The 25,112-nt window shown below is 39.4% G+C and overlaps 1 protein-coding gene across 2 annotated transcripts in view; it reads left to right on the forward strand.

The window, feature by feature from the left end:
• The first annotated feature begins 904 nt into the window (after positions 1-904).
• Positions 905-25,112, forward strand: part of FER (FER tyrosine kinase) — a 150,073-nt gene continuing 125,865 nt past the window's right edge. For both annotated transcript variants that reach the window (XM_018072865.2, XM_018072866.2), the window contains exons 1-4: positions 905-955; positions 16,369-16,479; positions 19,770-20,028; positions 23,686-23,859. In XM_018072865.2, the coding sequence (XP_017928354.1) occupies positions 19,822-20,028; positions 23,686-23,859 (381 nt within the window). In that variant the 5' untranslated portion in view covers positions 905-955; positions 16,369-16,479; positions 19,770-19,821. The remainder of the gene's footprint in view (positions 956-16,368; positions 16,480-19,769; positions 20,029-23,685; positions 23,860-25,112) is intronic.

Raw genomic sequence — 25,112 nt, forward strand, 5'->3', positions numbered from 1 at the left:
TTTCCCTAAACCTATTAAGGTAGTGTCACAATAATAGCTTTTCTTTCTTTTCCTTGAGTTCTTTTTTCCTTTTTTCTTCTTCTTTTTATTTTTTTTCATTTCCCCCCATTTTTTCCTTTTACCTTTTTTCCTTCCCCTCCTACTTTTTTTTTCTTTCCCCTTCTCTTACCCCTTTTCTCTTCCCCCTTCTTTTTTTTTCCCCATTTTCCCCTTCTTTTTTGCTTCTTTCCTGCTTCTTCCCCTCCTTTTTATTTTTCTCCCCGCTTTTCTCTTTCTCTTATTTTTTCTTCCTTTTCTCTTCCCCCTTCTTTTTTTCTCTCCTTCCCTTCACCCCTTCTGTTTTTCCGCCTTTTCCTCTTCTTTTTCCTGCTTTTTTTTTTCCTTCCCTCCCTTTCTTTTCCTATTCTTTCTTTTCCTTTCACCCCCTTTTCTTTTTCTTCTTCTTTCCCCCCCTTCTTTCTTTCACCCCTTCTTTTTTGTTTCCTCTCCACCTCTTCTTTTTGTCTCTTTATTTCTTTTTTTGTGTGTGTGCTTCTCGCTGCCTCTCCCTGACGGGGGTGGGGACTTCTTGTCCATCTGCCCGTCATGCCCGTTTCCCAGGAGTTCCTTTCTCAGCATTTCCCACTTCTCAGCCTCACGTCGGCAGTACCCTCCGGGATCAAGCACGGCTGTCCCGCGGTGGGCCCGGGGACGCGGGATCGGCGTTGCCTGGATACTTGGCGCGAGCGCGCGCGGCAGGGGCGGTGCCGATGGCGCTCGTGCCCCCTCCGCCTCTCCGCGAGCGCGTCACGGCGCGAGGGAGGCGGACCGGGCCGCGATTGGCCGGGCAGGAGAGGGGCCGCGCGCCGCCCGTTGGCCCGCGCGGGTCACGCAGCGCGGGCGGGGCCCGTGACGCGCGCGCGCGGCGGCGGCGGCGGGGCAGCGGCGGCAGCAGCAGGGGGGCTTGGCTTGTCAGGTACGGACCGTCCGCACGGGGGGCGCCCGCCGGGTCGGGGCCGCCCCCGCCGGGCACCGCGACACCTGGCACAACCCGGGACGCTCGGGTACTCTGGGGACACCTGGGACACTCGGCGGGGCGGGCGGGCCCTGCTCCGCTCTACCTGCGGGCGGGGCGGGCACCCGGCGTCGCTCTCGTTGTGCCCTGGCGGGGCGGCGGCGGCCGCATCCGGTGGCGGCCCCGGCGGCGTCAGGGGCGCCGCTCGGCCGGCGGCGGCTCCGCCCCGGCGAATCCGGCACAGCCGATCCCGCCCCCCGGCCCGGCTTATGGGGGGCGCAGGGTGGTGGATCGGTCCTGGTCCTGCGGTGCCTGGTGCCGTGCCTTTGGTGCGCGGTCCTGTTCTTTTCTGCCCGGTCTGCTTTCTTCGGTGCCCGCCCTGTGTGTTCCCGTCGCGTGCTCCGGTTTGTGCCGGGACTAGCGGTGGCCCGACGCAGTGGTGTTGCGCCCTCGCCGCCCCCCCAGTAAATGTAACAGCCCTGCAGGTTTGGTTTGGGCTGGTTTTTTTGTTCTTCTTCCTTCCTCCCCCTCCCGTGGCAGCGCTGGCTTTCTTATCTCCTACACTGGATTTGGAGCCCGCACGGTGGGGCCTTCCCAGTCCTACTGCCCTGGCTCTTTTCCTGCGCGTTTTAGGGCTTTGTGTGTTTGTGCTTTTGGTGTCTGCAGGGATACTAAATACTCACATCTTCAGTGTTTGAGAATTAAGTACATAGAGAGGCATTAGACATCCCCGGTCGTGTTGTAATATGTTTCTGTTTGGTTTGACTTGGGGTAAGCATACGCCTCTGGAAGTGACACAGACATCTGGGGTTTTGTTAGACTTTTAAACGAGCCAGCTCGTTTTCTGTTTGCAAGATGGCATTTCATTGCCTTTTAAGTAGGTGACATAACTTTTCCCTGCTTTGAAAACAGACCTGCTCAAAGTGACTTTGATGCTCTGCTGTATTCTAATGGTGCTTCCTTTGAGAAGTTGTGATGTGTAAAAAAATCTGGGTGACATGTGAAACTTTTTTGACCAAAAAAATTTACAGGGTATTATTTTAAGTTAATTTTACCTGCTAAATAAATAAAGAAATTGGTGATACAGTTTACTACGTGTAAGTGCTAGTCTTTGGAAGACTCCAAGAGATGGGACATTCACACTCACAGTCAAAGCAAATTGTAAACAATCGACGGTTATACAGTAATAATTATTGTTGGTGACACCAATGTATGTTTTATTGTTTTATAAATTCCTTTTTAGTGTGTTGACAGAAAATGTTAGTACTGTTACAACTTTAAAATATTCAGATGTGGAATGCTAACCCCAGAAGGGTTGGGAGATATTTCTTTGAAGGAGAATATCAGGTCCTGCATGTGCAAGGTTATTTAACTAAGCAAAAACTCAATTATCCATCACCTTTCCTGATTTTGTACAGTAACTTTATGTCACAGCTGAATGTTTCAGAGAGAGGTCCTTCATCAGTTGGTGTTTTTATTGCCAATGTATAAAGTGATCATTTAGAAATAATTCGGTACTTGAAAGTAAAGACAGGCCGTAGAATGGGCTGGGGAACTTTAGAGAGCTGCAAAGGAAGGTAAGATGGGTTTATGTTAAGAGAAAAGTAGAGGTGACTTTTCCTTCACTGGATTAAGGAAAATATCGGGAAGCAAGATTTGGCTGTGGGGGGCGAGTCACACTACAGTTGGATAGGATGTATTTCCATACCTAAAAATGTTCACAGTTCAGTGTCATTCTTCCTGCAGGGTAGAGCAGAGGTGCTTTGTCGACTTGAAGTAGGTTTGTGCCAGACATGATTGTGGGGCAGACATCTAGTGGTCTGTTCTTTGTCCGTGAGGAGACCCCCTCTCCCTGCCCGGTTTGCCTGTCCTCGATGGGATATTCCCTCAGCTGGGAAGCAGCAGGGTGAAGGAAGGTATGTTGCCGTGTCAGGCTGAAGGCGGAGAAAGCTGGCGGCAAGCCCGGAGTTGCTCCATACAAGGAGATGGGCTAGGAGCATGAGGTCATCACTTCACAGGGAGGAGTTTTTTTGCACTGTGTGGGAAGTGGGTCTAGGAAAAGGAAAAGAGATTCTTTTGCTGGGGGGGACGAAGGGGGAGAGGAGAAGGGAAGCAACAAGAGAAGAGAGGAAAACCTAAATTCATTCCAGCAGAAAGTATACTGCATGTATGCTCTTATCCTAAGATAAAACTTATCCTAAGAGCTATACTAAGTCCACTTAATTCTGTCCTAATCATAGTGTTGATGTGTTTGTCTTATAAAAAAGGGATTTCAAAAACTTGGTGGAGAGGTTTATTATACAGTAGAGATAGTCGAGGTATTGTTGAGTATTCACCATTTTATTAGGGATTTAAAGGGTTTAAAATACTCTGCATGAAAACAGGCAGAAAGTTTCTGCCGTGTGACATTTGCGTTAGGTAACTGTAGCATTTCTTTGCAAAGGTTTATTTTGGAAACTTGTTCTTAGTAGTGAACCAATGGAATTCATAGCTTTGTTTTCAGGGTTTGAGAAAAGATAGTTACCTCTCTTTTTAAGAACCGTGTGTGTGGTCGCATGCAGTGCATAGGAAGTTTTGGTAAGAATTCTTAAGAACCAGCAAGGGTGCTTCTGAAATGGTTTTTCTGTGTGTGTGTTGTTTGAGGGTTTTTTTTCCTCATAGGATGGTTTCATTGGATGGAGGGTTTTGATTGTTTTCATCTTGTAGCATGAAATTGTATTTGAAAGCATGACTGTAATTTTTTTTTATTTCCTCCTGCAAGTTTAAATGCAGTATTAAGTTTGGTTTAGAGTGTAGTCAGTAGTATGTGTTTCCCTGATGATGATAAAAATAGATTTTCAATAAATTAGGACTTAATGCTGTTTTTAATCTGAGTGAATTGTGCTTCATGACATCATTCTACTTTGGATCTTGGATAGCTGTTTGCTCTGTCCTAACCAACCCCCTTTGCATTGCTGCCTTCTACACTAGAGAGAAAGCCAGATAGTTTAACCACATACAATTCTAAACTTTCTTTTTCATATCTTGGTTTCTTACTAACCTGCTCACAATAGAGATGTGTCATAACAGTTTGTAGAGACAACTCTATATTTGTAACTTTGCTGCACTTCACTGACTGATTTCTTGCCAACTGTGCGGGTTTGTCAGAATTACTCAAATTTGAAATGTATTAGTTGGCCTTTTAGAACCTTGTTTATGTTGTGGACTGGCACCTTGAGCAAAAATGGTATTTTATGAGGCTTTTTGATCTGGTTGCTCTTATTTTCTGCTGAGGGGAGAGTAAGTGCTCAGACCAAATCTTTCCCTTAAGCTGTTGATTGAGGGAAACAACTCAATCAACAGCAGTAATTGCATCCTGTGAGACATTTCTGTGATGCAGGTCTCTATAAGACAATCATATGAAACTTTTTCTTCATGGGAAAAAACCCATCGTGTACTGTTAATCTGTCCTTTAGGTATGCTGTACAATATTGCTTGCATAATACTGTAGTCCGTTTGCAGCCCTGTCTTATTAAGGGCTAGTAAGAAAATGCCTAATGAATAACTTAATAGTTTGTTATGTCTTGGGGCATTTTTCTATATGGTATTGAAGTCTTGGTCTGAAGACAGCTTGCATTTGTCACCACTTGATCTTAAGGGTCTCACAACCTCTTCTTTTCATACTATGGTTTTGGAAGTGAGAAGCTGAGACACTAGGAAATTAAACTTAAGCATATAACTTCCCATCAATAAAAATTCCCATCATTAAGACCTAGTGAAAAGTTTGTGAATTGTTGTATATTATGTAAGCACTCTTTGCCAGAAGCAGAAGTAAAATCCAGAATGGTGGTAAAATGCATTAATCACGACTTCTTTGTTCCCTGAAATTTCCTGTTTAGTAACTGGAAAACATACAATTACAGCAAGGTACGTGATGAGATCGTGAAGGTAAGCCCCTCTGACAGAATGCTGACTCATACTCAGGGCACTCCATCCTCTTTAATAAAAGAATTGGGCATTTATGGAGAAAAGCACTGTGAAAATAATTACACAGTCACATAATGCATATTCCAAAGAGAGTAGCATTTAGGTTTTGATCCCCCATTTGTGAATCTCTTAGTTTCAGTACTTGGTTTGTCAGCTTTGCTGCTGTTTGCCAGCTTCTAAACCTTTTGCTTTAGAAAATTTGGAAAAATCTTATTTTATACATTAACAGCATATTGTAACTTACATGGTTGTATTGGATCTGGTTGAGCTGGAGTTCATTTCCCCACAGTAGCCCTCACAGTGCTGTGCTTTACATTGGCAGCTAGAAGGGTGTTGATAAACACACCGGTGTTTTGGCTACTGCTGAGCACAGCACCAACACTGTAACATTCCTTCCTTAGGTGAGGGTGAGATCCTGGGAGAGGACCCAAGTAGGCCAGCTGACCCAAACTGACCAAAGGGATGTTCCAGACCACGTGATGCAGCTCAGATATAAAAGCTAAGGCAAGGATCAGGAAGGCAGGCATTCATTGTCTAATGGCTGCCTGCTGAGGAACCCTTACACGTGTTGAAGCCCTGCTGCTCGGGAGTGGCTGCTGCTGCTGGGAAGTAGAGAATAAACCCTGCTATGTTTCGCTTTGCTTTTGCATGTGCAAGCTTCTGCTTTGCTTTCACTTTAAATAAAGTGCCTTATCCCAAACCATGAGTTGTTTTTCCACCTTACTCTCTCCCCTGTCCACCTGGGAAGGGGAGTGATAGAGCGGCTGGGTGGGCACCCAGCGTTCTGCCCAGATTAACCCACCACAGTGGTTCATCATCACATTTGTAATGTTTGCTGTTGAATTGAGAGTGGCAGTTGTAAGTTGTATTTCTCAGTACAGAACAGAGTTGAAAAGAGCATAAATGTAATGGTTATTTGATAAGACAGGAATAATTTTATTGAATATTTGGTGCTGTAATGCTCAGGAAAATAGCATATTAATAATGGCTCAGCTGGTGGAGGTTGTTAGCTGCTTGGCTAGTAAATAAAAAAAATTCACTCCTGGTGAATCTGAATAAACAGAAAAGAGTAGGATTGTAGAATAAACCACAATCTTTGAATAAATAAAGCTTGTTCTATCTGCTGTTAAATTGTATAAATTTGTTAAAATCTCTTCAGTGTAGTGTACTGCCACTATATTTGTTAAAGTTCAGCTTTTTTGAATTGTGCTAAAGCTTTTTTTAATGTTTCGGGTGTCTTTCAGATAGCATCTGACTTCTTAGTTGTGCCTTCTGCTTTGAAATGTTCATCAGTGTAACATAATACCCCACAGTATTATTCTAAGTAAGTTTCAGGAATTATAGATAAGGGATACAGTCAAGTGAAGTGGTTAAGTTGTAAAACAATGACAAGCTTAAGCACTGTAAAAATGGTATTTTTCAAACAAGGATTGCTGTCCCTTCAGAAAAATCTGAGAATTGCTTTTGTAGCCAGTGTTAAATAAAATCATGTGACTTTGCAGTGGCTTTTTACTGATTAAAAGTCAGAGAACGTGGAATCAGAAAAACACGTGCTTGTTTATTGTTCATATATTTATTGTATATTGCTGCTGTGAATGGTGTGTTTCCTCCTAAGGAGAGTTATCTCTCCTGTAATTTCTATAATATGTTTTTTTACTATTTCAGCAGATGTGCTAACTGGAGCTCACCAGTTGGCCTGATTTGCCAAATACAGAAAAAAATGTTAGCAGTTGAAGTGTGTATCTGAGAAAACAAGGAATTGTAAAGGACCTGTAGCAAAGATAGAGGAAGGCCATTTAATACCCAATTTTGCCTTTTGAATTAGGTGAATATTGAAATTGGAGTGGAAAATCATCAGTGAATGTGTTAAATAAATCTGAAGTTACTATTTTAACAAATTTAACTGGCATCTAGATTATCTGATTTATCTAAACGATTTTTTTTTGTAATGTGAGAAGGTAATTACATGCCATTCTTATTTCAGTTTGATTCAATCCTTGTCTTCCTCCATGACCTCTTAGTTTTCCATGCTGCCTGCTTTCTAGCTCTGCTTCTCTGGAGCGAGCTGCTACCTCTGAAAGGAAACCTGCCCTCAGCTCATGGGATAGTTTTCTCCAGGCTCTCCTTCAGCACACTGCAGCAGATTTATGTCCTTTACAGAGCAGTCTTCCAGAGCTGTCCTATTCCGGTATGCTTTGTGTCCTAAGGCTTCATGTTTCCACGAAGCTTGCGGTGCATACCCTGTGCAAAAAATCGGTCTGATGGACTGTAACACAGTATTTTCTTTTGCTCTGGTATTTCATCACCAAAGTCACCCCAACCAGGCTCGAGGAGCCTAAGTGGAGATGTGGAGATTAGCAATGTGGCTGTGGATAGTCTGCTTTCTGGGGGGTGGAAGCTGCCTTTTCCAAAGCAGTGATTAAGCAGATGGTTGTTAACATTTGTCTATTACAGTAGTATGGCTTGTGTCCCTCAACATAATTTTTCTCAAGTGAAGTTTGGATTTTAGCTTTAAAGATGCAGTCCGTCAGATTCCCCTCAACTGTCTCTGAGTACAGTAAGGCAAGAATTCTGAGGGAGCTAAATAACCCTTGCCTTCAATACAAACATTACTATCATCCCTAACTTTTTTGTTTCTGAGGAATACTCAGGAATGGTGTTATGTTATGAAGGACATTGTCCTTTTAAATGAACTGTTGAAAGAATAATTTTGAGATACAGAATGAAAGACTGGGGATAAAATAGTAATCTATTTCAATAAAGATCAGGTAGGCTGACTCTTACATATGCAAATAAATTTCCATCTGAAGAGTCCAAGCATGCATTTTTTTGTGCACCTGTGCACTTCAGTATCACTTGTCCAGACACTTGAAAGATGAAACATCTACAACTTTTAACTGTTTGTTATAACATCTGTTAATTAAAGCTTGATCCATATATTATTTCAAATGAGAATAATATGCTTCAGAAGGAGTGTTCTCTGATACCCTAACAAAACTGTCTGGATCTTGTTACCTAAAAGACCGAGAAGAAAGAAAGACTCCAGGCCCAATTAGGTAGGAGATAAGAAAGCAGAAGTTTTAATGAGCCTCCAGGCTCCAGGAATACAAAACCGTCGTGCGCCCTTGGACCCCGGTGCTACAATTTTATAATGATGTCCATCCAATCCCCGCTCGTCCACCCCCTGGTTCTACCCCATTCCATCCCTCAGCACACCCCTTCGGAAATTGAGTCTGGGGGAGTTTGAGACCCCTGTTTCATCATTTTCCTCTTCATTGCAGCATGTACAGTCCTTGGAGTCCCTCCAAAGTTCCAAGCTTGAAGGCCGTTGTGCCCATTTTTACATATTTTGGTGGTGCAGGCGTTAAGGTGCTTTCTGCAATTCTACGTTGAAAAGAAGACTGAACAGCTAACGGACTTCTGAGGGATTGATATGGAAAGGGGTTTGATATGTGCAACCTTTAGGCTACTGCCGTTACTTCTACTGGAAAATACTGATAGAAGATATAACATCGTGAGAAACATACCACAGCTACATTTGAAATCTACATTCACTACATAACTACTTTTAAAGTCTATAAAAATTAAAAAATCAAAAACTCTAAGGCAACAATCTGAAAAAGATAGGGTAGGTTTCTTCATGTGTCTTAAAAAGTTAGCATGGTATATATTGGTAGAATGTATGTATTAAAATTTGTTGCACACTTGAAGTGTTTAAGAAGGTACAAATGCATAGTTCAGTCATCTGCCTTTCTACTGACTCTGCCTTAAAGTGACAGTAACTCTACTCCACATGACAGAGAGAGTTATCACAGTATTTTCTAGGACATGGAGTGTGGGAAGGTAAAGTTCAGGAACAGCAACAAAGGCTTGGGGCAACAGCTCCCACTGAAACACACTATATGTTGTATTGCCCACAGCGTAACAGTCTGGAATATCAGCTGTTGGGAAGGAACAGGATTCTCTCATGGACCTGTGTTCCTCGTGACCAGGTTTTCTGTACAAAATGCTGTATAATCAAACTACATTATATGTGATACAATGGTGACAAGGAAATAAATGACCTCGAGAAGACTGACTGAACAGTGAGTTAACTAAGCAGAGGGTTTAAGGAACCAGAAGGATGTAGTTTAATGAAGGAGGAAAGAAGAGGAAGCATCGTGATTACTCTTTGAATTTCTTTTCGAAGAGCAATAAATATTTGGAACTGGATTATGCTACTCCTGAGGAGACCAGTATTGTCATATATTACAGACTAATGGCAGATTTGTTATCTGATTGCTTTGTCTGAAATGAGAAATTCTGGCTGATGTTGGGACATAAAAAGAAATTAAACTGCCTCTAGACTCTTAAAAGTATTTCACATCCTGTGGATTTATCTTTTTCTGTGGCTGTCCTTAAATCTTGAGAGCTAATACAGTGCTTCTGGAAGAAGCTCCTAATAGTATTCTTGATTGGTAAGTTGAAATGTGCAATGGCAGCAGCTAGATGAGTTTTGGGACCTGAAATCTTTCCAAGGAGGTGTTTTAGGTGTTGCTTTGTCATGATGAGAGACCGTCAGCACTGTGTGAGAATTCTTCCCTCCTCCTCTTTTCCCTGAAAAGATGCTTATGTAGGTGGCCTTGGGATTGAGGTCTGCACATGGGTTTTGTGTGTGTGTTCATTTTGGCTTGCCATGTATTTTTCTCAAGACAGATAGATATCAATGTATGAAGCATTTCCTTCAGAGGTTTGGGGGTTTTTTCAAATAAGGAAAATTGGTTCCCACTTTGAAAGTAGAGAAGTTGGCATCTAGTTGAATGAAAGAATTCAGCAAATAAATAAGTTAACTATTAGTAGAATAACTCATTAGTCAGCATGATTACTACAAGTACTTTTTAATTTCGTTGTTGACTCTTGCCACTACTTTTCCTAGAATTTGTTTCCACCTTCACTATTAATCTGAGACAATGCAGTAATGTCTTGAAAATGCAATACTTTGATTGTCTTTTGCTTTAATACACCAGGTAATATACACTTTAAGCAAGCTCGAGTGACTGATGTGTTATTTTATTTTATTTTCAATTTTTGTCCAACTTTTGGATATTGTAGCATTATATGTTTCTTTGTAATTCTAGAACAGTCCTGTTCTTTAGCTGTTAGAATTTGTTAACAGCATTGCAGATACTGGTGCACAGTGTCTTCCACATGAGAATAATTTTAATCAGCCTTATTCATGTTTTTGTTAAGATCTAGTATGAACATAAATGTTGCAACACTGAGGAATTGAGAGTTCAGTGACAATTCATTGGTCAGGAACTCTGTATTGAGGCCATGCTTTTCTTTGGCTTTTGTTGCATCCTGGAACTTAGTTTAAGGAAAGTTCAATTCTTGGAAAAATAAAGGAAGGAAAGCTCTTTTTACTTGTAAGCACATGAAAGGTAATAAGAAATTAGGGGCATTTGCTCTTTAAAAGCAAAGGGCATGTGTGTGACTTACTTTGTATGCACCACCAGCTTTTTCAGAGTTAACAAGGCAGCAGCACTGAGTCTCACTCAAGTCGTGGTGGCAAGGTCTGACTTCTGGCAGCTACCCTGGCTCTTCTATTCCTAAACTGTGTGTCTCAGTTTAAGGAGACTGGAGCGTTTTGCTAAGGAGGATGAGTTATGAGGTAGACCAAACTCCTCTCTCTCAGCAATTGTAAATCCGAAATTAAAAGGCTCCAATTGAAGAAGTATGGAAAAGGGAAGAAATAACAACCCTTTATTGGCAAAAACAGTAACAGAACACAGAAACAACTAAACAATAATCCTGTACCCAAAAGTCCCCTTCAAAAAGGGAACAGTCTGATATTCTCTGTCCTCTGGCGCGGTTCCAATCCCGGTGGGCAGGAGCGCTGTTGGATCCCTGGAGGAGCAGAGCCTGCAGTGCTCGGTGTCGGTCGGCAGGGGGCGCTGTCGGGCTCTGGCGGTCGCCGTGTGGGGGCCCCGGATCGCGGGAGGAGCCGAAATGGAGATCACCCCCACCGAGGAGGGGAAGGGGAGAAGGGGAAAGAAGGGCAGTTTCTTTCCCACGAAACTCACGATGTCTGTGGCTGGCTGTGTTTGGGACTCCCCCCTTTCCTCTACGAGCACAGACCCTTCAATGAAATCTGAGCTGGTCCGTCTGGCGACAGAGCAGACCGTAGGCAAGACGAGGCCGGAGAACAGCCAGATGACCAGGTCGAGAGCAAAATGGCCTCAGAGCTTTTCCAACACACACCGTGCCCCCGTTAAGGCAAAAAGTTAAGTGCCTCTTTCCAAAGAGAGGAGGGGAGAAAAACTCCTTCCCCCCACACCCCAGCCTTAGAGAAAGCTATCAACCTGGAATGCAGGTTGGCCAGCTAGTTCTTTTGTATAGTCAATTACCCCTTCCCTCTCTCTCGTTCAACACCTTCTTTTACAGCGGGACCGGGGAAAGGAAAATTTCTGCTTGGATTTTTAGAACAAATAAACCTATGACACTGTGTCTGCCTTCATCTTGTACTCTTATGTCTGGTGAGATTCAGTCTTGCTCCTTACCTGTGTCTGTGAGGTAAAAACTTATACAAGGTAGAAGCAAAACTAGTTGAGTAACTGCACCTAAAAATCACTTGCCGCATGGTTCACTGCCAGTTGTCAGCATTTCCCTTCACACATTTGTTTTACAAGAGGCCTGAGATGATAAAGAGTGCTGAGAAACTTACCAGAGGAGAAGCAAAGAGCTGCAGGTGTGGCGGAGAATGAGATTACTGTTTAGAATAATCTTGGCAAATGGGAGATGTCATCTGGAACAAAGCAGGTGTCAGTGAGCATGAAAACTCACTGTCTGTAGGCTGGACTGCATGGATATGAGATGGGGGAGGAAACAGGGAAAAGTGCAGGTCTTTGGAAAAGGACCTGGAATTTTTGTTTACTAAAGAAAGAAGGATACACTGCCATGTTATTGGGTTAAAGCACTTGGGTAAAGAGCTCAAAAGTGATTTGAAGGAATTTCTCTGCTCTTCTCAGAGTTCTACAGTATCCCACTGTTTTAGCTTATGAACTCTGAGATTGGGACCAATTGAAGGATAGCAGTGGTCTAGAAAATATTAAAAGATTGAAATAATTAGAATGGCTTAGTCAAAAAATTAGCATATTCAGGTTGCAGAGAAGTGGCTCTCTGCAACCTCTCTCTGTACCTCAGTTATGAGGAAGGGAAGGTGAGATTTGGTCATGGAGAAGGCTTTTCCTAATGCCAACGGCAGAGGAATACTAAATCAGGTAGTCTGACAAGATATGTGGTTCTTTGGTGGAAGGTGAAAGAATTAGATGTTGTCTTTATATAAGCCTTATACAGGATTCTTAGGGACTTACTTTCATCATGTCTATTACTACCATTTGCACATGTGGAGAGAATTCCAACAGGTAAATTAAAACTTTATGTATCCCAAAAAGGAAGCGTCCCTTGTGATTCTAGTCAGAGGATCTGACAGCTGTTTTCTGTTGGTTGGTGTGGTTTTTTTTTTGGCCCTGCTGATGAGTGTAAATCCTATTCTTTAATGGAACTCACTGCTTCTTATTTGCATGTATTTTTAATAAGATCACGGCTCCCTGAGCTGCTAAGGTAAAGTGTGGTCTTCATACAGCTGCAGGGGTAAGAGAGTGAGAGGTCATTGTTTGAGGATGTTTGTACCCAACCAAGTGAAATCCGCATAGCTCAGTACTTGCTCCTGTCAGATAAGAAGAGTCTATTGGCACAAATATAGAGTAGTAGTTCCTGTTCTGTTTTTGCAGTTTAGAGACAACTCGAGGTGGAACTTTTGCTGTTCTAAAAGTTTGCTTTTTTAATGAATTTTTATAATAATATTTGTACCTGTTTGTTTCATGGTCTCAGAAATGTCTTTAGGCATTGAATTATGTCATTTAATTATTCACTAGGCAAAGAAGTATGGAAGAGCAGCTTCGTAAAATTTCATTTGATGTTCTTAAGTTCTTCTGGGAAACACTTATTGCATCTGACATACCAAGTCACTTTGTGCAATAATGATTTTTTTTCCCTATGTACTTTGATCTGACACCCATCATACTTGCCTGTTTTGTGAAATAAAAAATTCACTTTACTTTCTTTGTGTGGAAGTTGCTCCATGATCAATATTACCTATATTTTTTTGGGTGCTTTATATTTTTCATGAGGTAGGAGAATTTGAAAAACCATGAAAAACCATGAATGTATCAGCAGTGTAAGAACGCATTATGTTCTCTCTTCCCTCCATTAAAAAAGTCTGATATTCTGGATGGTTTCTAACCTGACCACTTCAAAGCACTGAATGAATGTTTTTGAAGGTCTGTGTTCAGAAACTGCTAGAAGTTTTTCTGGTAATGGCATTGAATAACTTGTACCAGTGTATTATGTTACATTTGTTGACATGTGACTTCATTTGCTGTTTTCTGTGCTTGTTGCTCAGTGTCCTGAAGTTCTGCAAATTTTTTAATGATCTGTCAGTTTTGATTGATCATAATAATTTTGTATGAAGCACATATGCTCCTGAAATGGCAGATAGGCAGGTGACCATCCTAAAGAACAGCCCAAGTCCTGGTACAGATTCTGATGAGGCTTCTGTCCTCTTGCCTGTCAATCTTTGTCTCTTAAATCTTACTGTGCAAGTCGTCAGTTCTCCAGCAGCTTCCTATGTGAGACATCAGCAGAAACTTCTTAGAAGTATTTTGTTCACTACCACTTCCAACTACTTTTTCCATAGGATCCTTGATTCCTTCAAAGGACTCTTCAAGTTGTGAAGCGTGATTTTCCTCTACAAAAGCTGTGTTCATTTTTTTCACCATTTATTCTAATCTGCAGATTCTTAAATGTGATTCCTTGTCCAGTATCAAAATCAGACTGTCTTTGTTGTGCTTCTACCGATTGCCTTATCAGCTCTGAAAAGATTTGATAAATTTTCCACTCTCCATTTCTCTTTACTTAGGTCACCTTAAGCCTAAGTTTTTCAGAATTGATAGTTTGGCAATTTAATAGTTGGTACTTTAACACTTTCACTGAATAGCATTTGACTGATGAATTGTTACTATTGGTATTTTTAAATGCTCTGCTGATGCTTCGTTGTGAGAGAATGCCTTGTATATCCTCAGTGTGAAGAGGATCTAGTGGGGGATTGGCTTTGACTGTCCTTGTAGTAATTTCAGAAAACAACAGCTCATCTAGATTTTCTCTTTTATCCTTATCTTCATATAATTCTGTCTTTCATGTCTTCATTATCTAGTGGATTATTGCATTGTTGTAGCAAGCTGTCTGAAACTATCAGATTCTACTATGTTCGAGATCAGAAATAGCAATGGGAATTTTGTAACATTTTATTGCTCTCTGACAGATGGCTGTGCAGTTCACTGGAAAGCTTTTATTATGCTTCTGTGTACTAGCTGGTGTATGCCTACCAATTAGACCAGTACTGGACTTGTATTACCAGTTTTAAATTCTACTGATGACCTGTATGCAGATGAAAATATGCACATAAATAAAGAGTTAGTAGTAATTGGAATTCTGAAGAAAAGCTGGGTTTGCATTTTTTTTTGTACTGAAAAATGAAATTCTCCACTCTATCATATGTGATAGAGTAGTTCTTTAAAAAAATAAAATAAAAAAGGATTACTCCTTGTCTGTGTGCAGAGAGCAGAGGATACAACTTGTCTCTGTTTAAATGGCTCCAGTTTGTTGTTTTATTTAATAAATGTAGTTTTCATAAGGGCTTCATTTTGCCACATGCAATTTTTTAACATCTACTTGAAACCTGAATTTGCCCAGGTGCTGGTGGTAGTGTGTGTTCTACTTTCATGAGTCCCCTTTGAGCAAGGATTAAGACTTATGTTCCTGTCCAGTGATATTATGCTATTTCCACCTGGTTTGCATTTGTGATGGGAAGACTGGAGCCAAATTTACTCTAATGTTTTGCTCCTGATTGTAATTTTTTGCCAGTGAAGACTTTCCCTTGGGCTTTGTAACTTTGAAAAAAGTGATTTTATATCTGTTTTTAAAAAGTGTGGTGGATTTTGTATTGCTTATAGCCTCCTGCATTTTTTCCCCTCCTTTTGTATCTGCTTGCATAGCTGCTGTTCCTCTGCAGTGACTGAATGTTAGCATCACTTAGTCTTTTCTATTTTTGGTCATGGAGAATGGAAGTTGTGTATTTATACTAGGCAGTTCTTTGTTTCTAGAATATCACTAAGTAACCAGAAAGGAATATTAAATAATGCCTTCTTGAATATGAGCTAAGGTTGTCCCTTCATAAGATTTTATAAATGTCTGTGATCAGTGCTTTGTTTTAAATAATGAATACTGAAAATAGTTCTCTTTTCTTTACCCTTACACACCGTGTCTGTATTTCAGTTTTGCTTCATGTGTCTTTTCTTACAAGGGCATTTCTAAACTGTTATGGAATGTCTCATCTAAAGCAGGACATTCTAGCATGAGATTATGAGGGAATATTTAACATGGGTCCAGATGTAGATAATATGGTATACCTTGCACTTGTTAGCTGTATGCAAAGCTTGTTTCTTATTTTCATCATCATGGCTGGGGTTCATGAATGAAGATTTGGGAAGGCTCTATCCACGTTTGTTACAGGCACGCTGGTGGCTAATGAGGCCAGTATGTGACAGACATATCCGATTGCAAAAGGCACAGCAGAAAGACTCCTTAGATGGTGCATTCTGCAAGACACGGTTCTTTCTGCGTTGTTCTTATTTTATTTTATAATTTAAATACCTTTTTCTTAATATAAACCCAACAAAGAACTTCTTTGTCAGTTTGCTTCACCTAGATTGCAGTCCAGAGTTACAGCTTGAAATTTTAGTCCTATAGTCATCCTTCCTGAGTGCTTACTGTTCTAGATATTGGAGTAATTAGAGCCATATAAGAAATCTGTATATCTTGATTGGGCCCTTTCTTGTGTTGCCACTTGTTTTCTTCCACTCTTGTGAAAATACCACTACTAAATTTGTCTTTCATATAACAAACTTTGGCCTTCTATCCTTTCGTTTTCTTGCTAATGAGTATCTGCTTCTGTTTTATCAAGGGCGAGGTTCAGAAATAAATGAAATTATATAGTTTTTCAGCTACAATACACCGTGTCATAAGAAATTCCAAGAACTTAAAAAAAACCCCAAACTTCTCTATGTGTGTAGAGACAAAATTATATCTTCACTCAAAATTGTGTGTATGAAGTGATAGCATACTACTACTTGCAGTCATTTGAGAAGTCTGCTATTCTTTTTCTTGAACTCTGTCTCTTTTTTTAAAGAAATCTGGTGTATGGTAATAATCTGAAAATGCAAAGCAACTTAATCTAAGTTTAAGTTTTGCAATGCCTTTTAAAATGCTGAAATAATAATAAAAACATTTGGTATGTTTTTCTTTCACAGAGTCCCCAGAAAAGAAAAGAGAAGTATATTTCAGAAAGTGAAAATCAGAGGAATTAACTGCTGACATAGGAAAACTATACTAAGGAACATTTTTTGAGGAAAATTTTTAAGGTATGTGAGCTTAAGTTATGCTTTGCAGAAAAGCCTTTCTGAAAATGAGCTGCCTGTTTTGTTTTGAGTGGACCAGTATTCGAAAGTCAGTTTTGAAATAAACAGGCTAACTTATGTTACCACTTTGGTTGTTTATTGTTGGCAATAGCTCTGTGGAAGCAAGAATTTTGCTAGTTGATGTTGCATACGTTTTATATCAAATGCATACATAGATAATCTTCTGAATATGTTCTTAGTGTAAACAAATGGTAGGTAGAACATGTGTTTTGTGTTTCATGGTCTTGCACATTCCAGGAATAGATCCTACCTTAACAAAAATGTCAAATGTTTGAGAGTCTCTAATTTTTATTTAAGGTGTGGATGGAGATTTATTTCATTATTTTAGTGGAATATAGCTACTATAAGCCTCACATTCAGAAATTGAGATGGACTGTCTAACAAATTCATAACCTATTATAAAATTGCTTTTGAATCAGTACACAAGCCTTGAATTTGAGAATTTGTGTCCTGAATCCAAATCCTCTTTTTTTTCTGATTTTCAAATATTCTTAATGTTTACAGATAGTGTTTGCAAAATATAAGGCATTCTATACTCTGTATGATTTGGAGGCTATGCAGATTTAGGATCAAGGGAGTTGACAGCATATCAGGAGTGAGTGTGATGCTGTTCTTGTTCCATGTTCCTCCTTATGGTGAAGCCTGGTCTCCATTGTGCATTCCTGTTCTGAATTTAAGTGGGGGCCAGGTGTGCTTTCTAGGTTTGTGGTTTGTTAGTTGCCTGCCATGTTACTGATACTGTGAAACCACAAGTTCCAACTGATGCATATGGATCCATCATTATTTTAAGATTAGCATCTTGGATATAGTTGATAGCAATATGTAACAGAAGGTACCAGCTGTTATAAGGGCAGGATAGCATCCTATGAAAATATTGCTTTGTATGTGTTGTGCTTTTCCCTGATTATTTGATTTCAGTGTCAGAGACACAGGACCTTTGATCTGACCCAGAGTGGCCACTCTCATGTGTCACAGACAGATTGCAATCTTTAAATTAAATGTTGATTTGCTATGAAAGCTACTTTCTTCGGAGTTGCTACTGGATTCCAGGAAGACTATTAACACTGGAATATTGGCTTTGTTTGCTGAGGGGAGTGTGGCAATATTGAAAGATTATGTGAATGTCATTGAAGTTTCTCACAATGTTAACATTGCTTTGTTTGGAATCTTGACTGCATGCTGTGGTGATGATTGAGACAAGTTGTAAACTGTCTTCAGTAACTCTCCTTAAATTTAGAACTGTTTAAGATCTGGTTGCTCATTCACGGTATGTAATTAAATGCATATTGAATATTTACTTCCTGTGAGTGATTAGTTAGTTTTTTTGAGAGTGACTCTATAAAGAAAGTAAGTCTTTCTTGGAATTGACTGTGAGACATATTTTAACTCTTAAGCTTACCAATTGTTTTTTGACTAATTTACATGGCCAGTAATTTTTTTAGCAATATAAATCTATATATCTCTTACATTTCAAAACAAGAAAAATGAATTCATTTGTCTTGTTTGATGCTACTGGGATTTTATTGCTTTTACAAAACATGCTAGAATTCAGTTTGAGATTTGACTGGCATGTCAGGTCACGTATGGAAAAAGAGATAACCTCAGGGGTGTCTACCAAACGTGGAAGAGGTCTCTTCCCTAGGAAGAGTAAGCAGTTCCTGAGGGTTTTTTTTTCTGTATGAATTTAGCATATCATGTTTGTGGTTATGACTTCTCCATCCAGCTTCTTTAAAATGTGATACCATCTCTGTTATTTCCTCTAAGATGAAAATACTCTCCCATGTTTTTTTGAGAAAGATTTTTTTTCCCCAGAATATATTTCACACTGTATTTTCATCTTTTTGGGATTAGAGTAGAAGGTATGTTTGTGTCTCAAACCAGTTCCACATTGAATCTTTTCTGGGTTCAGATTTTGCTGTACTATTCAATTTTGCCAGTAGTCTGGTTGCAAAATCTCTTTGGGAATCTTTGTCTTTCATGTTCAGTGTGAGCGTTTTAATGAGCTCAAGGTTCTGATTTGCAAAATCTCCTGAAATTTTGTGTGATAACTGAAGCCAATAACATCTTTATTTTTTCTGAATACCTAATATACTCTGAAAATGCTAGGCACTCTGAAAAGTCTGTCTAAGCCTTGTACATACCAATATTAGCTGCTACAGTGTTGATATTAGTTTACATGTCTCAGTTCTTGGTGTAAAATAAGAATATTAGTCCTACTTCCTTCAATGAGCTGTTAGGAAGATAAATCTGTTAATGTATGTTAGTGCAAAACACTCTTCTAATTTAAGTAGTACTTCTCTGTTCAAAAGACCCAAGACATTGCTGGAGTGCAGGAATTAGTGAATAAGCAGTACACAGATTGTGGTTGCACTGCAGTCCAGAGGTAGACTTGCAGTGTGGAAATTACTCAAATGTCTGGTTTCAGGTCTTCCATGGTGTGGCTGCATGTTTATCAGCCCCAGATGCAGGTGTTCCAGAGCCACCTCTAGCAAGTGTCTTTGACCTCTGGTTATGCTACAGTATTTCATAAGGCAGCATATCTTATCTGTTTATCAGTTTATGTCACTTAGATACAAGAAGACTGGACTGACTTAGGAGAAAATTGTGTGAACTTAAGAACTCTGACCTAGGGTATCTACAATTGTGTGGGAGGCCTGGTTTGGGATATTTTCTGATTTTTGGGAGGTTGAATTTGCAAGTTTAATGGTCTGCTGACACAGGGTTTAGGAGAAAAATAGCTTCTACCTAGTTATCCATTTCCCACAGATGCAATGCCCGAGAGCTGGTGTTTTATTTGGATTTTTCTGTGCTCTTAGGATAGTAAACACGGGAAAAAACTATTTCTGGTCACCAGGAGTGGAAAAGTGCAGTTGGCAGCTCTTGTCTGGAGATACTCTCAGCTATGCTTATTTGATTAAATATGTAGATTAGTCTTTAGTATCTGTCTTAGATGCTGTTATATTTTCCCTTTTACTGTAGTTTAAATCAGGAAGGTATGTTTTTGCAGAAATGGAAACTGGAGAACAGTTCTAAGCCTGAAATCTCTTCCAGTCATAGATAGGTTGATTTGAAACTGTGCTCTGACCCTCCATTCAGCTTATATTGAGGAGGTATATGTATGTGGTTAATCTTGTGATGAAGTTATTTCAGGGTTTAGACATTAATACTTGCTCTTTGTCTCACTAGATGTTTTTCTTTTGAAAATTGCCTTATCAATCTCCTTCTCCTTTCAGATGTGGTGAAGAGCCTGTATTTTCCCCTGTGTGGTATATTGTGCCTTAAAAAATGGGGTTTGGAGGTGATCTGAAGTATTCTCATGATGCTTTATTAAAACTTCAAGACTGGGAACTGCGACTGCTGGAAACGGTGAAGAAATTTATGGTAATGCGAGTAAAAAGTGACAAGGAATATGCCTCCACTTTACAGAATCTTTGCAATCAAGTAGATAAAGAGAGCACCTGTCAATTGGATTATATCAGCAATGTGTCTAAGGTAAGTCTGAAGTATTTTGAATTTGGAAATATCCTTGGAAATAAAAGTGCTGTTTGTTTGTTTTGGTTTCATTTGGGTTCCTGTTCATTCAGGTTCTTGAGAGCTAGTGTTGCCAAACCATTTTAAATGGGCTACTTTTTGTTCCTCAGTGGGATATGCAGAAATTGAGCTCTAGTCTTGGTTCGAAAATAATAACTGAACTAGAATCAATCCTTATTTTTGAAATTCAGTATTTTACATACCTGGCTTGAGCCTGCTACTTTGTTAAGTGTTTTGAAAATCGAGTATGCTATAGTAGGCTTTTCTTTCAAGACAGTTAAATAGGAACTATTGTTTACGTTATATAGAATTTGTGACAGAAATAGAAAAATACCAGGAAACCAAGTCAAAGCCTAGCATTCCAACTGTTATGCACACTGCAGCATGTGTTGTGAAAACAAAACATTAATTCAGGATGTTTCTCATAATTGTGAAGTTATTTTGTATCCAATTTGAAATAACTGCGTTGACTTTTTATGAAAGTAAGGCTCCTCCAAATTACTAATTTTCAGATTTAGAGTAAGTCCAGTAAACATACTGATGAAGCACACTTCCTTCCCTCCTGACAAGAGAAAAAACTATTCTGTTTTAATGGCTTACACAATTCTTGGCCCTTGTGCTGTAGCAGTGGTTACACAGTCCCTTCAGCCTGGCGTGAATCCTGATCTTTCTGCAGGAAAACACCCTTTTTGAGTCAAGTTAAATTTTAGACAAAACTGTTTTTATGTAGTGGGCTTATGGGGCGGCTGCTTGAATACTAGCACTGGCGTAGCATGAGGAACAGGACTGCTCCTTGTGCAGCAGGATGATTTATACTGGATTAAAGTGACAGAGTGTGTGAGTTGAAAGCTGTGCTGATATAGCTGGGCTGCTTCAGCTGCCCCAAAAGTAGCACTGCACAGTGTTTATCTGTAACATTCTGTTGTTGCCTCCCTCTCCCACAATAATTCTTGCCTTGTCAGTTGAAATAGTGCGTTTTTTCCCTTGTCTCTGTGTTTTGGTGGTATATCTGAAATGCTTGTTACCCAATTATGTTTCTTACACAGGGTTTGTTATAGATATTGCTATTGAAGTTGTGATGATTTCAGTAAATAAATATTAAAGCATTTTCATTAGCCTAAGATTGGCAGATGTCATGTATTTCCTTCAAGCTTTCTCCTGTTAGATCCCAAAGTTTTATATAGAATTGTTGGTGATATGACTCGTCTTGCTATTGCTGCCCCAGCAGAATTGCTCTTAGTGCCCTTAGTGCTGCCCAAACTGTCTTGCAATTCTTTTAGGCAATGAAACATAGCGGATGAGGGCTGGAAGAGTAAAGGAGAATTGTCATCAGAGTAATTAGCATTATGAGGTATAAACAACCCATAGCCTTCATGTAGCTAGCTCAGTCTAGGATGATTCGTGTTAGTGACATGGACACTTCCTATGAGCAAATAACTTTAGGAAAGCTGAAGGTCTCACTTTAGCCATGTTCCTTTTGGCTTGAAAAGAGGCCTGTGTGCAACATTTTGAAATTTTGTTTTGGACATAGGCACTCAAGTTGTTCAGCATTATTTTTCTTCCTTTTTTCTTTTTTTTTTTTTTTTCTGTCTCTTAAGGAGATGCCATTTTCACTTTCTACATCTCTATATAACAGCAAAATTATTCGTATACTACTGACAGATCTTCTGTGTGGGCTTGCCTTAAAATTTCACTGACACCTCGAATTTTAAAGTTGTGTAGTGACACATTGTCTTACTGGCTTCGTCAGTTAAAATGTCTGAATTATTGATTAATTTACTCATCCCTTTCTAATTTAATTTGTTTTACTAGTCAGGATACTTTTTCTCTCTTCCTGACATTTTACAGAATAAAAGTATGATACAAACATGATGGGACATAAATCTAGTATCTTATATCTCCTAAGATGTAAAATACCTGGATATTAAAGTTTTAGTATTATGTGGCATCAAAACCAAATACCAAGCTGTCCCAACAGCTCTTTTGTGTGTGTGTATGTCTAAAAAATACTGTTAAACCAAACAATGTTGTGTTTTATTGCATTTGATGAATTGTGGTTATTTTTTGTGGAAGGAAATGCTTTACCTTTTCTGCTGTCCCCACCCAGCTGCTTTTCTGTCCCATAAAAATCTCAGTTTTTGAAGCATTTTCATTTTTACTTTTTCCAGTTTAAAATAGTAAAATATAATCATACAAAGCACAGAAATCTGGCTTAACTGATGTTTTCTCCTGGAAACATTGGTTTCGTCTTTTCCTGATGGAAAGAGGGATGTAAAGAACAGGAAAGTTTTTAATGGGAAGGGAAGTTTTTGCTATGTTTCTGACTTACTAAGGCTCATTTGGTGAATTGTAAGCTGAGTACTGTTAAAAAATGCTTTTGCTGTGATTTTTCACGGTGGATTAAAACAGTACATGTCTCATCAGTAATAAATCAACCTTAAAGAAAATGGAGGACTCTGACTTTATTTTCACCTCTGAGACCACTTTTGTGATCTCTTCTATAACTACAAGGCCCAGTCCTCTCAGACAGGTGTTTAATTATCTTTTTTTCCTCTGCAGCTTTGCAATGTGGCTCCTCTGTCATTTGGAAAGTGTTCTGTAATGGAGAGGTGAAATGGTTTTCAGCCTTAGCTGGGAAGCTTTAGGCTGTGATGTTTTACAACACCACAGTCTAGAGAGCTCTGTGCCAGTCTGTGAGATATTTACAAGCTAAAGGAAATGTTAAAGATGGTTCAGTATAAAAGGGAGTTAGTTGTCTTTTGTTTAGTTCTCCGGAATCCAGTTTGTGTTGCAGTATTTTCATATGGAGATGGAAATATTATGTATATATGTTTATATATGGGATGTAAGGAAACAAATTAATTTTCCAAGGTTTTGATCTAAGGTTGATTTCTGTTTCAGCAAGGGGTAAGATAAATGCTAGTAAAACTAGTATATTAGGCTTTTGTTTGAACTGCAGTTTAATTTCATGTTTGTGTTATCTGTAGATGTGTATCTGTATTCAGTCACATACAACACATTACTCTGGCCTGAAAACGGACTGACAGAGAGTCCAGTCCAAGTAAGGGTACAAAAAGATGTTGGGTCACTGTAAGAGATGAGTATTTTGTCTGTTTAGCACCTTGTATGTGGCATTGGCAGCCTGACTGATGCTGTCAGCTTCAAGAAGCAGCTGACATGATGGTATCCTCTTAAACCCTAACCAGTCAAACGCATATTACTGTGAGGTATTTGGACAAGGGCAGAGAAGTCAGCTTGGGCAGAGTAACTGTGGCTGGGAAACAGGAGAACAAAGAACATGGGAACATGGTTGTCAGGGGTGTCAGGAATGTATTTAAAGAAAAAGGCTGTAATGCTGTCTTTGGTGTTCAGAAGTACTAGGACTGAAGGGTGAACATACAGTATTGTATTTTTGTCCCTGCTGCTTTTTTATGATTTTATGAGTAAGTTTGAGGCATGATTTTGCAGGAGGATCTCAAATGCATTTGGATAAGTTTAAGATTTTTTTCCACATTGTTTTAAAAAGTGATATATCTTTTCCCACAGTTCATGTTAATTGTTTGATTAATTGTAAGCTGAAATAAGTAAGTGCTTTTCTGTTCTGGCTTTTTTTAATAGTCTTGGCTGCTCGTGGTACAACAAACAGAACAGCTGAGCAAAATAATGAAGACGCATGCAGAGGATCTTAATTCTGGGCCTTTGCATAGGCTTACAATGATGATCAAAGATAAGCAGCAAGTTAAGAAGAGTTTCGTGGGTGTTCACCAACAAATTGAAGCAGAGATGTACAAGGTACTTTATTCAGCTGTGCTTTATAAAATGATTTATGTATGTTTAAAAAGTGATAAATTGAGAGTGGATTTTTTTAGGTTTTTTGGTTTTGTTTGTGCTATGGTAAAAGTAGTAATGTGTGATATGTAGAATGCTTGGTTTAAATTTTAATAATTTCCCTACATTTTTTTCTCCTGCATGCTGACAAGGCAGAGATTTCTTCTATATAAATTTCTGTGGACAGATAGCACTGGAAATGCTCTTGTTCCAGTAGAGAATTATTCTGCATGATGCTTCTCTATTCCATCTCTCCTCTTTTTCTCATTCCACTCTTGACATTCCTGGAACCAGGGCACTGTAAACTTTGGTTAATGAGTGCTCTTTACAGTCCAGACTGTTTTGGGTGGTGACAGGATTCTAGTCCGTATTCTAAACTATAAATCAAGTATAAGCCAAACATCAAGGCTGCTGATGAAGCTCTTCAGGGCCTTTTCCATGGCTTGTCAGTTGTTCTGCTTATGTTGAAAGCACTGTATCTACTCAGTAAAGCTGACAGAAATCACAGTTTCATTCAGATGCTCTGGGGGAAGTTTAGCTGCAAATGTCAAAAATCAGATTGATAGTGTGAAAGGTCTGCAGAGAGAAGGAAAAGCACTGTTTCTTCTTTCTTCCCAGAGGATTTGGGCTTTGGAGTGGCATAATTAAAATGTGAGTAATGCAGCGCAATTGACATGGACTGATGAGTATAAGATTCTTGGGCCATTTATAAGAAGAAATTAAATCTGTGTTTAAACTAAACATATATAAAGTTAAATATATTTTCTGTAATAAGACTACTTCCATAAAATTCTACAATTCTGACATCTTCCCCAGGTAGTGACTGTGGGGACTACATCTCTCTTGATGCACGGTCAGTAGGCTGCCATTATCTGATAAAGTTTCCAAGCCAAATAATCCCTTGGTGCTACTTATGGATTGGTGGATCTGAAAATAGTCAGGATGGAAGAGGAGGGAAAAACTGGTAGAACACATTAGAAATAATAGAAGTTATAGAGAATTGCAGAAATAGAAAAAGAAATATAAGAAAGAGAGGCTGAATGGAGTAAGATTGTTGGAAACTCAGGTATACTTTTAAAAAAGACTGTTAATAGGTTAAACTCTGTTTTTTTCTGTTAAAAGGTTAAACTCTAATAAAGTCTCTAAAAAAACTGTCTTTTAAGTAAGGCTTTTCCAAACAATATAGTGCATATTGAGCACTCACTAAATGTTTATTT

The sequence above is a fragment of the Manacus vitellinus genome, unplaced genomic scaffold (genome assembly GCF_001715985.3).
Source record: "Manacus vitellinus isolate BGI_N305 unplaced genomic scaffold, ASM171598v3 scaffold_23_pilon, whole genome shotgun sequence".
NCBI classification, from domain to species: Eukaryota; Metazoa; Chordata; class Aves; order Passeriformes; family Pipridae; genus Manacus; species Manacus vitellinus.